Consider the following 16,113-nt stretch of genomic DNA (forward strand, 5'->3'; position numbering starts at 1 on the left):
GCTGACAGACCAATCAGCGTTGAGACAAGGTGTGGCCTCGCCATACACACACAAACACACAGACACACAGAGACACGCACACACAAACATGCAAACACGCCGACTCTCATTCAAATGCTCAAAATGCTGCCGGCGCGTCAATAAAGATTTTGCAAATGGCTTTGGAACCGCCAGGACGCCAGGATGGAGCAGCGCATGCAGTGCGAGAGAGCACGGCGCTGATGAAATTGTGGCTTGATGGTTTTGAAACGTCGAAGAGGAAGTTTTGCGATAAATGCACGGATAGGAATCGGACGGACCCCTACACAAGTCATTGCCAGCTGCAACAAAAAGTTCTGTCAACAGTAATGCACGCTCTCCCATGCACGCTCCACTCTTTCTCTCACTCTCTCCCTCTCTCTCTTTCTCTGTCCCCATCTCTTCCTTCGCTCTTTTTGTGGCGCAGTAGGACGTTACCGTTTCCACTTGACTAAAATCATGCCACAACTATGGAGGACTCCCTGCCTCTACAAAAGAATGGTTTGAAAGCGGCGCACTTTCTCTCTCTATTTCTCTCTCTCTCTCTCTCTATCTTGCTTTCGTTTTGGCTGTTTCGCTCTCCCCAAATGTAATCGATGTGGCGTCGGCGGCCACGGCACTGACACTGGCAACAACGGCAGCAAGCGCCCAGAAATGGCGTTGCCTTTTTAGTGGGTGACACGAAGCAACAAGGACGGATGTATTATCCACTTCCTTTTTCCTTCCACCAAACACAAGGATATTACCGTTTCGTTGTTCGCCTTTCACATACACCCACACACTCCCATGGCTCCACCGCCCCCAACGCTCCCTCCAACTAGCTTAGACAAGCCTTGCGCCGAGAGGGTGGGCACGAAAACAATGCAAGACGCGCTCTGTACGTATATACTATATAGTATATGGAGGTGCACCTCCGAACAGCATGGAGTGTAAGTTACTTGAAGGAGAAATCGACAAAAGTTGTTACCAACATGCCATTGATTATGAAGGCTTTGTACAGCAGGTCGCTGTGCGGGTGGAAAAGGGAGAAGGAGAGGCAGGTAGTAGGTGTGGGGTTACGACTGCAAGACTCAAGTGCAATAATGGGCACTTCTGCTCTCGCCCATATATACGTATACATATATATATATATAGTATGTGTGTATACTCTTACGACGGCTCTCTCCCACACCAAATAATTTAAGCATTTCCCCCCCCGGCCAGACCCCGCCATTGTGTACGCGAGGCCAAAGCTTTGAGTATACACAGCTAGATTTTCTCTGACTTAATTAATTTTTAGAATCAAGGCAAAGTGTTTTTTTTTCGTTCGTTTGGGTCTGACTGTTGGTGTGGGCCGCGATGAGTTCTCTGAGTTCTAGCCCACAGGCGACAACAAACTAATCGTAACTTGTTACAAACACTCAAACATTAACACTTTCCATATTTCGGCTGCACTATGTAGTTGCCCTCGTGTGTTTGTGTCTACGTGTTTGTCTATGCTAGGACTGATCCAGTCGTGATTTAAAACGCTATAAAATAAACTTTGCTATCAACATAATGTAGACAAAACTACGGCAGCAGAAATAGAGTAATTGAAAATAATACTTTTATCATTTTTAATGTTTAAAATTTCGCATCAAAAAGGGGTCAGAGTGGAAATTATTTGGAGTGCAATTATTTTTTTGTAATATTTTCTAAGCGCTAATAATAATAATTTTTAATAAACTGAACTTAAATAGTTTCAAATGTTTTAAAATTTAAACCAAACAAAGTTTTTAAAAAGAACGTGACGAAAACAACCTTTTGTTGATCTTTCAATCTTTTTATCGAAAGTCAACAGCAGCTCGGATAGGCGTATAATTTATATTTATGAAATTTTTCAATATTTTATGTTTATCACAAGAAAAGATATGTATGTATATTACTTGAAATAAAGCTTAAAACATATTTTTAAAAGTCTTTTTTCTGAATTTTTAACATGTACTTTAATTCCGTAAATGCTAGAAAATATATTAATAAAAAATTATGTTTATTCCGTCAATGGTTTGTCAGCATTATTTTCTCAGTTAAGCTTATAAAGAAAGTACATTTAAGTGAATGGGGAACTGAACTATTCTTTGAACTTTGTCTTTAAAATAAATAAAATGTATCCATTGTGTGAATTGTAGCGGATTGGCATCGGAAAAAACAGAATTTTTTTCGTTTCTCAGACTTAATAGAATATACAGATTAGAAAACCTCCAAGTACTATATATGATGATAAAAAAGCATATACAGAACGTATTGTGCGCAGCCATCCATTTTCATTCCGGTACAGTAGTTCAAACATAGCTCAAATATTATATATTTGTATCCATAATAAGCCGCAAAAAGGTTCAAACTTGAAAATTAGTCTTTAAACTAGAATACAGAAAATCGAATCAGATCTACAGCAATTCAGTTGATTCGAAAAGTGGATGTTGTACTTATAAATGCGAACAACTATTGCTAAACGCATATCCCCACTTTCCGCTCCATGTTCATGAGATTTTCAAAAGGTTCTACATCTTCAAGTCATCGTTCGAAGCAGAGCAAGCAAAGCCCATGGAAACTTTTCTAATGGAAAGTATGTAAGAGTGTGTTTGAACTTGTGCGCCTGCGTCTGTATGTGTGTGTGTGTTTGTGTCTGTGTGCGTTACTTTGTTCCTTCAGAGAGTGTGAGCGTATTTTAATTGCATTCATTATGTAATTTAATTTTCACGCTTTCCGAAACTTTAAATTAATTTCTTTTGTTGGCATGTTTCCGCCATTTTTGCGAGCACTTTTGCGCATTCCCCCCATTGACGGAATTTGTGGTAGTTAAGTAGGCAAGTATTTAAGTTTGCCATTCTACCGCATTTCTCATACGCAGTGTTGTCCCAGTGTAAGCCCGTGAAAAATGCAACCGCTTGAACCGCCACGCCTGTGCGGGAGTAAATCGGGTCAAGCGTATTTGTGGCCAAAAAAAATTACATTTAACCATCATGTTTGTATTTCAGTGCGTCATAGCACGCAGCACATTGTGCACCCCCCGACCCCCCGACCCTCCGGCTGCTGGTCTGCTTCAATGCATCACACTATCCTGTCCATTTATTTGTGTGCAAAAGTCAACGGAGCGTCAAGACAAACACAACACGAAGCATATTGTACGGCACACCCCCGTGACCAACAACAAGAACAACAACAAGAACAACAACAACTTCAGCGTTTGTTGTTAATAAGAAACGCAATCAACACTGCGATTTGTTTTCTCAAGTTCAATAAAGCGTCATGCGACATTCGACTCGACATTCGATGTCGACAGTCAGATAGTCAGATAGCCGCCCAAGAAGGACTGTCCTGCCTGTCTATTGCTAATAACGCGAGCTTGTGTGCAAGCAACAAAAACAGCCTACAATAACAACAACTCAACTCCGCTGCCGCCCGACACACGTGGCCATTAATGACGTATGAATGATGTAACACGCGACTCGGCACGTGGCCAGGCGAGCGAACTGCCAGTTCGAGGCATGACAGCGCTTTATATAGCACCCGTCGATTGCTCCTTTCACGTCCTTGTCCATAACTGAAGAACCGGCTCGTTGCGGGTCTTTAATGTGCTCCCTGCCGGATTGCTCATTTCGCCTACGGCGATTGCGTCGCATTATTATTTTACCCATTTTTTGTTACGACCAAAAGACTTATTGTTATTATAAGTAGAAAGAAGAAAACTGGAATATATGTATGTATATTTGTGTGTATGTATGTAAATTAAAGATTTTGTTTGATTATCAAATGGGGGGCGACAAAGTAAAAGGTCATCAACATTATGGAAAATATATGGAAAAATAATTATTCAGACTGTTAGTGGGATACGATATCTGCAATTACAAAACTACTGATCAAATAAATGTATAAATCATTATTCACGAACTTGGGCGAAATCTGTTGAGCAGTCGAATAACATTGCCAATTGCAGGATCGCCCAAAAAATGTGCAAGGATAGAGATAATGAGCTCACCCAATTTCTTCTGCAACTCCATAGAAAGGAGTGTAAACTTATAACAGGTCTAGTTACTGACGACTTCCTAGTAGATGCCCAAGCCAAGAAGCTGGGCAATACAAAGGAATACAGGTATAGGAAACCTAAAGACTCACAACTAATGTTATACTTATAATTGAATCAATTGAATTGAATACGAATTGAATTAAATAATTTCATATATAAATTCAATTTTAGCAAAAGTAACTATTTACTGTTTATATCAGAATATGCTTGCATTAATAAGAATTTATCTGGCAACATAAGTGGCTTCGTTAGTAATAAACTTTGGTACTTATAATGTCCGTTCTCACTAGTCTAGATCTTCTAGATCTAGTGGTGGACCACAAGTGTATTTTCGAAAAATTAGCATCATAGTCGAATAGAATTCAATTCGGCTTTTCAAAGTGCATTGTACGAGTCGGCATTTCAAAATGAAACAAACAATACAATTTTCTGCTTTTTTGTTTGACTTTGACAAGATTAATTTTACTTTTAATTAAAAAAAAGTTATTCTGAGCCTCTCCAACATTCAATTTCTTATCTGTAATAAGTACGTATTTAGTTAATATACTATATATTTCTCGATCGATTTCTGTATGTGTACAAGAATTTGGCGTTTTTTGTTTAGCTTACATTTAGTTCATACAAAAATGTCCAAAATAAATAAACAATACAAGTATTCGTCTAAACTGAAATGAGTGTAAAGCTGAGCATTATACAAGTATATCCTTTATTCATTCGTCTATACCACGCATACATATACTTATGTATGTAGGAGTATGATTATAGCTTACGCACAATTCAGAATTTTCTCACCAAAATAGTAATATGAAATGCGTGAAAAAAATCGAGTTGGAGTCAAATTACTTGTACGAAGCAAAAATTAGGAAACCCACACACAAATCATTATGTTAGTTTTTTTTCTCCCTTCCCCTGCCCCTGCCCCTGCCCCTGTCGTGCTAACTGTCTATCTAAACAATGCGCGATATAATTGCACAATTGAACTGACACGGGAGGGCAGCGACGCGTCGCGTCGCGACGGGCCAAGGGTTCGTATTTGACTCTTGCGTGTGCTGACAATCAATTTTTGTTAAACTTTTTAATGGGCAGCTAGCATATTCACACAAAAAGTCACACTAACCGGAGACAGTGGCAGACCCACCCCCTGCACCCGCCACTTAATCGACAATGACAACAAACAGCAAACAAACAATTAACATACAAACTAGCGAGCGAGCAGGAGATGAAGCAGTGCAAGGGGTTGAGTTGGAGGTTGAGGTTCACGTTTGAGGTTCACGTGCCTGTAGCTATAAATTACTGTGGTTTGACTTGCGTCGACAGCACGACCCTCGCTGTCAATTGACAGCGCAGATTGACTTTCGGCGATAGCGGGCGCGGTCACTTCTCACGGTCCTGCGACACCGGCAATATGTTCGCGACCGAGCCGAATCCAACCCGACCCTGGCGGGCACGTGAATTGTGTCACTTGCGATAAACCCCATCCATGCCTATACTTGTACGTGTACCTGCAACGGTCGCAATATGAATTTGTGCCTCTGTCGACTCGGGTGCGGCCTGACGTCATAAATTCAATTGACAACTAAATTGCATTCGCTTAGAGAGGGCGACGCTAAAAAAGAAACTGTGCGAACTGGCAGGCAGTCTGCAATTGCTGGATGGCCACCGGAGACGCTTCGACACCGTTACCTCCGGCTCTGGCTGCGTTGCGTTTCCGGCGAGGTGCACCGTGATGGTGTCGGGGCGGCCTGTGGGGCCTGTGGGGTCTGTGGGGCCCGCCTTACCGGCAAGTTGTGTATGGTCGAGCTCGTCGTGTCGTCTAGCAGTGCCTCGCCATTTCTATCAGCTTTTAAGTTTTGGAGCGCGCGCGTGATTTTTGATATTTCATGTCGGAAGCGGGTCATTTCCACATTTTTGCCCCATTGTAGCATAAATCACTAACCATTGCCGGGCCAGGAAAAACGACGACATTGCAAAACGCCAACGGAAGCAACTTGTTGCGTCGCTGACAGATTTTTAATTATTTACAAAGTTGTACGCTATTTTTGGATTCATTCTTATTTTTATATATTTTTACATACAAATTACACGACTCTCCTCCTATCAACACACAATCAATGCACAACTAAATTAGCAACATTTTCCAGCTTGTTAGCATCACCAAATAGCCAGGGAGGAGGGCCAAGAAAGTAACAATGACATGATTTATGATAAAGGCATCGCGCACAGCTCAGCGAAGCCTCAACGCACAACTATAAAAGCGCACAAAATAATCTCAAGGGGTGTACGAGCATATACATAGTACGTATAATAATGACTTTGAAAAACAGTTAAGTGAACCGCGAAAAGGGCCATGAATAAAAATATTTGGACATCAATTGCGAAGAGGGCGAAAAAGTACACACGCATTAACACACTTACACACACACACACACACACACACACACACAGACATCCACAGTCACGCACATGGGCAGAGAGCATGGGAAAATATTTTTCACTGAGCCACTCCGCCATAATGGCATGGCAGAAAAAGAAAAACTTTTGCAAGAGAGCGAAAAAAATGCATAAAAATATTAATATACGCGCATAAATTGAGGTCCAAGCGTTAGCCCGCGAAGCTGTCAAAAAGGGCCGCGAACTGCGAAATACACCAGTTTTGTGGGCCATCGTCCTGGTCAGCTTCAGATATCTGAAGGCAGAATAATAAAACATTTCACATAGCGTATAAATTTCCTGTATTAAAGTTGTTTTAAAGAACAGTAACAGAAACGCCTTACGTAGAATCACACATATGGTTCATGACTATAGATTTATTAGTGGCCGATGACTTACAAAAAAAAGGACTAGACTAGCAAAACTAAAATGACGCGAGTTTTGTTGTTGTTTTTGTTTTTTTCAAACCCAACTATCATTTGAGAATTTGCAACAGTTTAGTTTATGTTTTTCTTTTGTTGTAAGTTGCAAGTTATGAGTGCACACAAATATATTCCTACAAGTATATGAGTCGGTTTTATAATGTTGCAATATAGATATAATTGGGGATGAACAAAATCGGTCTATCATATCGAACAGGACTTCAAAATTATTTCCTTACACAATTTGTTTGTTTATAAACGGTATGTCAATATGAAATTAGAGAGAAATGAATAAAAGCTACGTACATATAGACTAAAAAATAATATAAAAGATATGAATATTTTCAATTTCCATTTTTGGGTCAATATAGTTGTATTAACATCATAAAAAAAGAATGTTTCCGAAAGCATGCAAAATATCAAATAAGTACATTTAAGTAAGATGAAAACTCTCCAATTTCTTTCTTTATTCAAAATGTAATCTAATTTTAAAAATCGATATCCATAATTAATATTTTCAAAATAATCAAAAAACACCCCTTGATGCAAAATCGATGGTGAACATTTACATTCCTTTTTCGGCGTACTTTTTTAAGAATATAAATTTACATGTTTTCCTTGATTTAATTTTATATTAAAAAGGATAAAAGTTCGTATCTTAAGACGCATTGCAGATACATACAAGTATATTCTTTACAAATCGTTTTCCAATTATGTATTTTTCAATCCACAGACAATTAGCTGATTCGTATCATTTTATGCGAGATTTCAAGGGAATGTTTATTCCGGCCCCGCATAGGTAGAAATACTGTTTGCGATTCAACTCGGCGACTGGGTCTGGGCGCCAGTTGCTGCTACAAGCATCAAACAGCAGCCAGCAGCCCAGCAACAATTTCAATTTATTTCGCAGTCTGAAACAATTACGACCTGCAGAGCGAGCGGGGAAAGAGGGGAAAAACTGTGTGCAAATGAAATCAGAAATTAAATTTGAAGTGTGCTAAACATACGGTGCCTGGGTGACAATGAGGCACATAAAGTGGATGAGTGGGTGGTTGGGCGGTTGGGCGGTTGGGCCAGTAAAAACTCCCGCTGGGTGTTTCATTCCAGCCACGAACCAAGCGCATACTGTCAGATTATGAGATTATTATTTTTTAGATTGAATGATAAACGCGCGACTCCCGACAGGCAACAGATGGTGGTAGCCTTTCATTTATGCCCCTTTTCAAATATAAATGACTGCATTATTTTATAATAATTTTTACTTAATACCAATTTTAACATTCCTTCTCCGAGTTACGAAACTGTTCCAGTGTGGAAAAACTGCGATTGTCTGCTATAGTGTGTTTGACAATCAATTTAAATATGGACTAGCCCCTAACTTCGCAAATTAGAAGATAAATTATTTAGAAAAGAGATGCCGGCGCGTCATTAACAACAATAACTGTTGTCCTTTAATTCTTTATTGTTTATTTAAGATCTGTCCTATGAAGGACAATTATTAAATTATATGGTAACCTTGTTCAATCATGCGTTCTGTCATGAAAACTATAATTTAAATGCAAATTAAATATTGCTTAATCAACAGAAGGCTCATACACTCACCATTTTACCATTTATCCTTTGCGTTCAGGGTATAAAAATCATAACAAATTGTTTAACCCCAATAACTTAGACCACAAAGACCACGATTTTTCAAAACCCTTTCAGATCCCCTATTCCCCCCTTGAAGATTGATTTTTCCAAAGCCGCACTGTGAAGTAATAATTTCTTGCTCTTATAGTTTGATCTGTACGTTGATAACCAATTAGTCTGGACAAACTGTTTTATTTAAGTACGAGTATATATATATTTGAAATGACAAATAAGGAACTGCGAACATAGCACTATCCATGCCCAAATTAAAAAAATTGAAGATATTTCCGACAGAATTTATTAGACAATACAATAAATAAGTACTTGTCATAGGTAATTTCCAAAGATTTTTTGTGCATAGAAATCTCTTCGTTTTCGCTGGAGTCTAAAATCCTTCTTGTTGCAGTCAAGCAAACGAAAAAGTAATACTTTGTCTTAACCACCCTTTATAAATTTGAATATGATATTTTCACATAGACATATATACTTGTAGTATGTTCAACTACTGTCTGGTTGTCCTGTGGAACAACTGCGTTGTATTTGCATCGGCGGACCACCTACCGAACAGCTTTCAATAAAAATATCTCACACAGTCAGGCGCCCTCCCCCACCACTTCATGAAGGACGCGTGCGCTCTAATGCGATACACATAACATTTTGATCATTTTATGATCTGTCGATTAGCCTCATTGTTGTCAGAATGTGTGGCCCTTGGTGGTCGATTGCTGATGCGCCCTCGTGCCTTTAAACTCTGTCTGCAGCCACCAGTTGGACTCTAGAGGGGTTGCTCATGACGATGATATATATGTGTGTGTGTGTGTGTGTGTGCGTGTGAGCGTGTGAGCGACACGCTTTAATAGGATTACCGCTGAAGAGCACTTAAGAGTCAAATTATCAATGGCGAGGACCAACGTGTTGTGACTGTTGCGTTTTGTATGTTTACGGTAGCGCACAAATAAGATCCGACAATTGTTTACAAACTTTCCCACTGCTATGTCTGTCCAGGCCCTGAAGAGTAGTCCCCGGCACTGTGCACGGATTACGCGTATTAGTCAGGCTTAAGGCATTAGCTTAAGTGGCCGTCTCAATTGAGTCATCAGCCGAGGAGGTAGGGTGAAGAAAGAGTACGGGCGGCCAGTAAGATGAAAGACCGAGCAAGTTATGTTCTTGTTTTCGAGAATCATAAAGTTGCTAACGAAATTCAAGGTAATCACCCCCCAAAGGACATTCATTTCAAGCGCCCTCTACTGTGCGCTTGGCTCAAGAGCTGAATGTCTGGTTGATGTCCTGACTGACAATGAAAGCTGTCAATGGACTCAAAGCTTAAAGGACATTTTCACAGCGTACTTACACAGTGCATTGCTGCTGCTGCCTTTGCTGAGACTCTGACGGCTATGCTCAGTGGTGGAGGAGGCGGAGGCGGCTATAGCGGCGGCATGCGTGGATGACGTGCAATCCAGTGTGGATTTGTCTGCGAAAAAACCAAAGCAAATACATTAATTGTCAGGCAAGGCAAATTTGCACACTCGGCACTGCACACTTTGCCTTTCGATATGCCAAAACGTGTCCCGACGAAAAAACTAACTCATAAATCTCAGCATACATGGACACAATGTACACGTAATTATAGAGCCCAGTGTGTTCGACTACAGTATACCCTTTAGTTTAGATATGGATTACGTATTATAAGTTGTGCTTATTATGAACAAATTCTTTTCTGGTCGCAATTCAAGGTTAATAAAAATTTATGAAACACTAGCTCGAAGACCTATAGGATCGGATCATAAACAAAATCCTATACTAAAATGCAATATTAAAAATCGGATAAGAAAAACAACGTTTGTTCTATGATTGCTGATCCCATTGACAAGCCTATTTGTTGACTAAAGTTTTATACTTCTTTTCCCAACCAATCAAAATTTCAAGTGCAATTTCAAACTTAATGTCATTAAGCACCAGAGATTGTTTATAATAATTAATGAATGAATTATAATTTTTTTCTATATAAAACCAAAATCATACTATCATTTAAGTATTTACTTAGGAATATTTATTCTTAGACTGAGGACTTAGCTTAGAAACCATTTTAATTATGCCTAATCTTCATATCTTTCTTTCTGTTCATCTATTTAGATATTGACGTACATTCTTCCTTTCTATCTAATTTTCTGCGTATTTAGATGTTTCCGAAAAATGATGTCAGTGCTTAAGTCAAGAAGCTCTCAAAGTGTCCTATATCTGGTAAATGACGGAATGATGTAACCACTGGTTTATTTGTTTAGTATATAATCATATTTGAACGTTCTAATTGCTAAATTTTCTTTTCAAATCCATGGGAACTCTCTAAGGATGTAAATAGTTCTGGCTTCACTCTGGAGATTTAATGCCATATTATAAAATTAAGTTCCCCTTTTTTAAGCATAGAGTATACAAATTGTCAACGCTTTGTCTACACTTCGACATCAAAACTAACTGAGGAGTTTATTTATGGCCAAAATTATGGCTGGTGGTTTACTGGTATAGAGCCGCCGACGCTCCCTTTCTCGCTGCTCTGCCGCCGTCGCTCCCACTGCCACCGCCAGTGGACCATAACGCAGCCGATACGCAACGTCGCTTTTGCGCCACCCCTCCGGGACCAGGCAAGTGACCCGCAATGAACACGACATAATCGCGAGGGTTGTCACTTTGCCTGGCAGCAGCAACAACAACAATAATAACAACAACAAAAAAAAGTTTAATTGGCGTAAATCTTTGCTAGATGTAAACAAAACCAAGCCAAAGATTTGTCATGCTTCCAATTGAAATGTCAGCGTAGAGGGACGAGGCCACTGATATGCATAGAGAAGTGTCTGTGTGGGAATTGTGTGTGGAGGGATGGTGCGGTGTGCGGGGGGTAGGATCATAGTAGACGCTCGCTACATATGAAAGATATTCAAATAACTGTATGTAATTACTTTAAATGTTCACATTTGTGTATTTTGCCGAGCTTTGTGCGCCAAACGTCTTTCAGCAAAAATAATGAGTTACGCATGACAAAATCTTTTCAGCCAAGGCAGTCAACAGCAATAAAGAGCCGTTGACAGCAGCTCAAGACGCAAGACACACACCCATGGACTCAGAACATAAAGGACTCATTTCATCTTTGCTTGGGCGAGCCCAGTCTAGGGAAGCTCGCAGCCATTTTGTGTCAAGCCTCAGCCCCACCCATGCATTTGGTATTTGGCTGCGCTTTACTTGACAACTTGAATATGACCTGTCATATTGATATTCTCTTTTTTGCCAAGTTCCAATTTAAAGCTCGACAATTGCTTTTAGACATTTTGTCTGGTCAGTCGCAGAAATTTGCCAGTCAAATGTTTTATTTCAAAATGGACGGCTGTAACAAACACAGGATTATCACGCGATGGCAGTGGAAATGAAGTTGAACACAAAACTGGACAGCGTGTACTTAACCGTGATGTTTCTATCAAAGGGTCTGCAAAGGACGCTGTTGAATTGCGCCACTTTTTACTTGCCCTTATTTTTTGTGCACCCTCAATGCTACACCTGGAGAAATCTAGAGATAGGTGCAATATTACAAGTACAAGAAATACTTCAGACAAAACTGCAAGCTAATTGAATCAATTCTGGCTAAGCCATGTTCGTTATTTTATATCCTCCTGAGATATTCATTTTCTAGATAAAGCAGGTTAGTATTGGAATTCTCGATAAGTGTTGTTTATTTTATTTCTCTCCCAACAGTTCATCTGTAAGGACGGAAAACGTAAACACACAAAGATTTCCAATATTTCATTTAAATCCGCGTCATACATAACCATAACTATATCGCATCGAAGAGTGAAGGAGTATTTTTCTTCCACATTTTCTTCTAATTTTTAATTTGATTAAAAAATGTTTACCTTATACAAGTTAAAGGAATAACTAAATAATAAGTGACAAGATCTAGTTTCTGGTATTAAAATTATTTTTACGAGTATCTTCAATATGTTATAGATATATAATACATTTATTTAATTCAACGAACACGACTCCTCAATTTAGAGGAGTAAGCTATAAAACACTAACCTTCCCTATATCGCATCGCTAGTCACACGATATGTCCTTCAGGGTGTCTGCGAAAGATAACCTTAAACGGATTTACTTCAAAAGACTATTAATATTTTTTTAACCTGATCCCTTCGGAGTGAAATTTCACAGAACGTACTTCTCCGACCGAACCAACTTTTATAAAAAGTTGAGTCATTAAATTGCTGAAGATAAAGAGTTCTCATAATGGTAGTATATGTATTTGAATAAGTACATTCCCATTGCTTCTGTTATCTAAAATGGAAAGTTACGGAAAATAGATTCGGGATGCTCATTTTCTTTTCGTGTAGCATACGTTATAATCCACATCCGTTTTTGTGGCTCAAATTGATAAATACAAGTACGAATGGGCCGACCTGGCTCGGGCAGACTTCATTCAGTTTATTTTTGCCTTTTAATTTCTTTTCGGCTCTTGTCTAACAAGCAAAATTATGTACATGCCTTACCGCGGCTTGCCAAACTTTTTTATTATATTATTATTTTTCATTTTATTTGCACGAGGCTTTTATTTTCACTGCCCGGCATTAAATTTAACGGGTTGTGTGCTTTGTGTTCATTTTGTTGAGGTGGAAAATTGAAATTTGTGGCGTTATTTGCACGAGACCGCCTATTCGCCAACATATGTTGAGGATGTTTAAATAAATATTTTTCCACTTTTGTCTCGTTCGCCGGATGTAAAGTATTTGTTACTGTGGATGTACAAAATTCCCAGCTATTTGGCGTGCCAACAATTTCGCGGGCAATTTAGAAGGTCAGCGATTTATTATTTTTTTTTTATTTATTGTTGTTGTTGTTGTTGGCCTGTTAGCTACTTACCTCTTACTTTGTGCTCAATATGCGATGAGGAGGATGCCACCGAGGGCGGCGCTGATGTGCCCGCATCCAAAGATACACTAGTCGGTTGGGCGGCACTGGACGTGATGACTCCGTGCTGTGTGCCGGCGGGTGAGCAGCCTGCAGGTGGTGGCTGCAATGTGTCCAGCCGATGTCGCTGCACCCCGCTTCCTGTGGGAGCGCCGCTGCTACTCACGGCCGCCAAGCTGCTGGTATTGTAGTTAATCACAAGACTAGGCGCTCCTCCTCCCACGCCCACGCCCACGCCCACACCCACTCCCACACCAACTCCGGAGCTCTGCAGGGCATTGTGTGTCAAGCCGATGCAGTTTCCGGCGCCATTGCCACTCTGCACCGCACTGGGCAAGGTGTCGAGTGTGTCGCTCAAACGCTGGCTGGAGTAGATGTCACTAATGAAGAGAAAGAATAGCTTTAACACTGATGTTGAAAAGTAAATAGTAAACATTTGTTATATACTTGTTATGTTATTGTTATGTACGTTTTACAGCATTCTCTTTATTTAAAAGGCTTACTGCATTTTCTATCTCAGACAACTGACGATAAGACCCGACTAAGTCCAAGAATTAATTAATTAAATTCAAAGTTTATTGAAGATGCTTTTTGAAAACAGCAATTTGTTAAAATAATGTAGTTGCCTAAAAATCACCTAGGATATTAACAACTTTGCTCTGAACTTATATATTTTGTAAACATGACATTGAGAAACTAACAGTACCTGAATCCCTCCTTAATTAGATTTACCAATTGAAATTTAAATTAATATCAATTCCATAATAGTCAACTGATTATACTAAAAAGTGACCCATTTAATTTTAATGTGACAACAAACTATAGAAATATAGTTCCTGTTGAAAATGTGGCTGCAAATGTAAGACATTCATATGTATTAGCTATATTTAGCTAAATAATTTCATTAGCTATGTACTACCAAACATGGGCTTGAACTTGTTTGTAACCTGTGCAATTAGGGTCAATGGTATTCCTGTAAAACTAAAAGCCAAGTAAGGGTAACAGGCAGAAGTAGGCGTAGTAGACCCAATAGCGATCGATATATCTGTCCGTATGAGCACCGAGAATTGTTGAATCATAATAGCTACGGACACCAAACTTGGTATCTACAGGTGTCATATTCATATGCAGAGCAATTTTATTACACACCATATATATCCCTTGTACTTCCATTTAATTAGTTTTATAATGTGCCCCGTGATATTCTGCAGATTCATGAAAATCATTTGATCATATAGCTGCTAAAAGTACGAACAAAATTAAGCGAAATTCATAAATGCCTCCAACAATCGAAAGTTTTATCATAACTGGTACACCCCATTATATAATTACCATAGCATCGATTGGCAAAACAATGTTTATTTTAGTTGATGGATGTTGCGGGATTAAAAGTAAGCATATGGTAGTCAAAAGTCGGACAATAAAATTCTGTGCTCGTTTTTTTTTTAAATAACATATTAGCGTACGGAATTTTTAGCATAATATAAATGATTTTGTGTGGTATAAAATAACTAGTATTTCAGAAATGCGCGAATTAAATCATAAATGTTCTTGGCGAAGCTTAAAAAACATTCTAATTCTAGCCAATAATTTACTCTAATACCTCATTTTCTTCTTGAGCTGTTGTCTGTTTTCTTAAACAACAACTTAAACAACACTTGATGTTGTTTTTCCTAAATTTTGATTTTAAATATATGCAAGTCAAGTAGTGGAATACTATAATTTGGTTGTTTGTTTCAAGAGTTGAGTGGTGGTTGTAGTTCGTCAACTAAATGGTATTTATTTGATTTACTCACCTGAACGCACTGGTAGCGCCAAAGAACGTGCTGCGATCCTGTAGCGCAGCCTTGGCCTTTTCTACGCTCTGCTTCAACTGCTCGAACGTGGACTGATGGAAGCGATACGACGTCCAATCGGGCGAGCACTGTCCCAACGTCAGGCAGTCCTCCGTCTTCACCTGGGCCAGTGTGGGCGGCGACACACGCTTCAAGTCCAGCGCGGTTTGATACGAACACGAGTTCTCGTACATGACGCGGCCGTTGGGCTCTTCGGGGCCGTTACTTGCCTGTTGTTGATTATTTAGCAGCGGACTCCACTTGACTCTGAAAAAGAGATACGGATAGAAGGGCTTTTTTAAAGGATGCGCAATAATGGTGCACGGACTGCAATCTGCTCACCTCATTTCGAGCTACAGCGCTCTTAATAAATCATACATATTGGATTATTTAAATACAGACGCCTACAAAATTAATTACTGTTATTCAACAATCTTTCCAAAATTGCCCTCTAATTGCCATACGAAGCATGCAGGCGGCTATCTAATAAAATTAATAGCGCCAAAAGCCAACAATAGCAAAATGCACGACATGCATAATTATCTCGCTGTTATTTACGAGTATGTGAGTGGACGGGCCGGCCTACGATGCGTATGAGTGTTGAGAGAGTTCAGTGTTCGGGGATGGGTGTAGTTGAGGGAGGGGGGGTGAGACCGCTCGCAACGACTTCACGTACTATATAAAGAGCACGTGCATATGTACACATTTGCTCTTTGTACAGCCCCCATTGTCTATTGTCTGACCGATGGGCCGTTGCAGCCATCGCCACCGCCATCTCCAT

At 39.5% G+C, this 16,113-nt stretch overlaps 1 protein-coding gene across 1 annotated transcript in view; it reads right to left on the bottom strand.

The window, feature by feature from the left end:
* LOC115632686 (DNA-binding protein D-ETS-3) overlaps nt 1–15,598 on the bottom strand; it is a 33,073-nt gene extending 17,475 nt beyond the window's left edge. The window contains exons 1-4 of the mRNA XM_030529922.1: nt 15,294–15,598; nt 13,450–13,877; nt 9,899–10,018; nt 5,747–5,903 (exon numbers count right to left, since the gene is read on the bottom strand). Of these exons, the coding sequence (XP_030385782.1) occupies nt 5,747–5,903; nt 9,899–10,018; nt 13,450–13,877; nt 15,294–15,526 (938 nt within the window). The 5' untranslated portion in view covers nt 15,527–15,598. The remainder of the gene's footprint in view (nt 1–5,746; nt 5,904–9,898; nt 10,019–13,449; nt 13,878–15,293) is intronic.
* Between the last annotated feature and the right edge of the window lie 515 nt (nt 15,599–16,113).

The sequence above is a fragment of the Scaptodrosophila lebanonensis genome, unplaced genomic scaffold (assembly GCF_003285725.1).
Source record: "Scaptodrosophila lebanonensis strain 11010-0011.00,11010-0021.00 unplaced genomic scaffold, SlebRS2 tig00001415-arrow-pilon, whole genome shotgun sequence".
Lineage (NCBI taxonomy): Eukaryota > Metazoa > Arthropoda > Insecta > Diptera > Drosophilidae > Scaptodrosophila > Scaptodrosophila lebanonensis.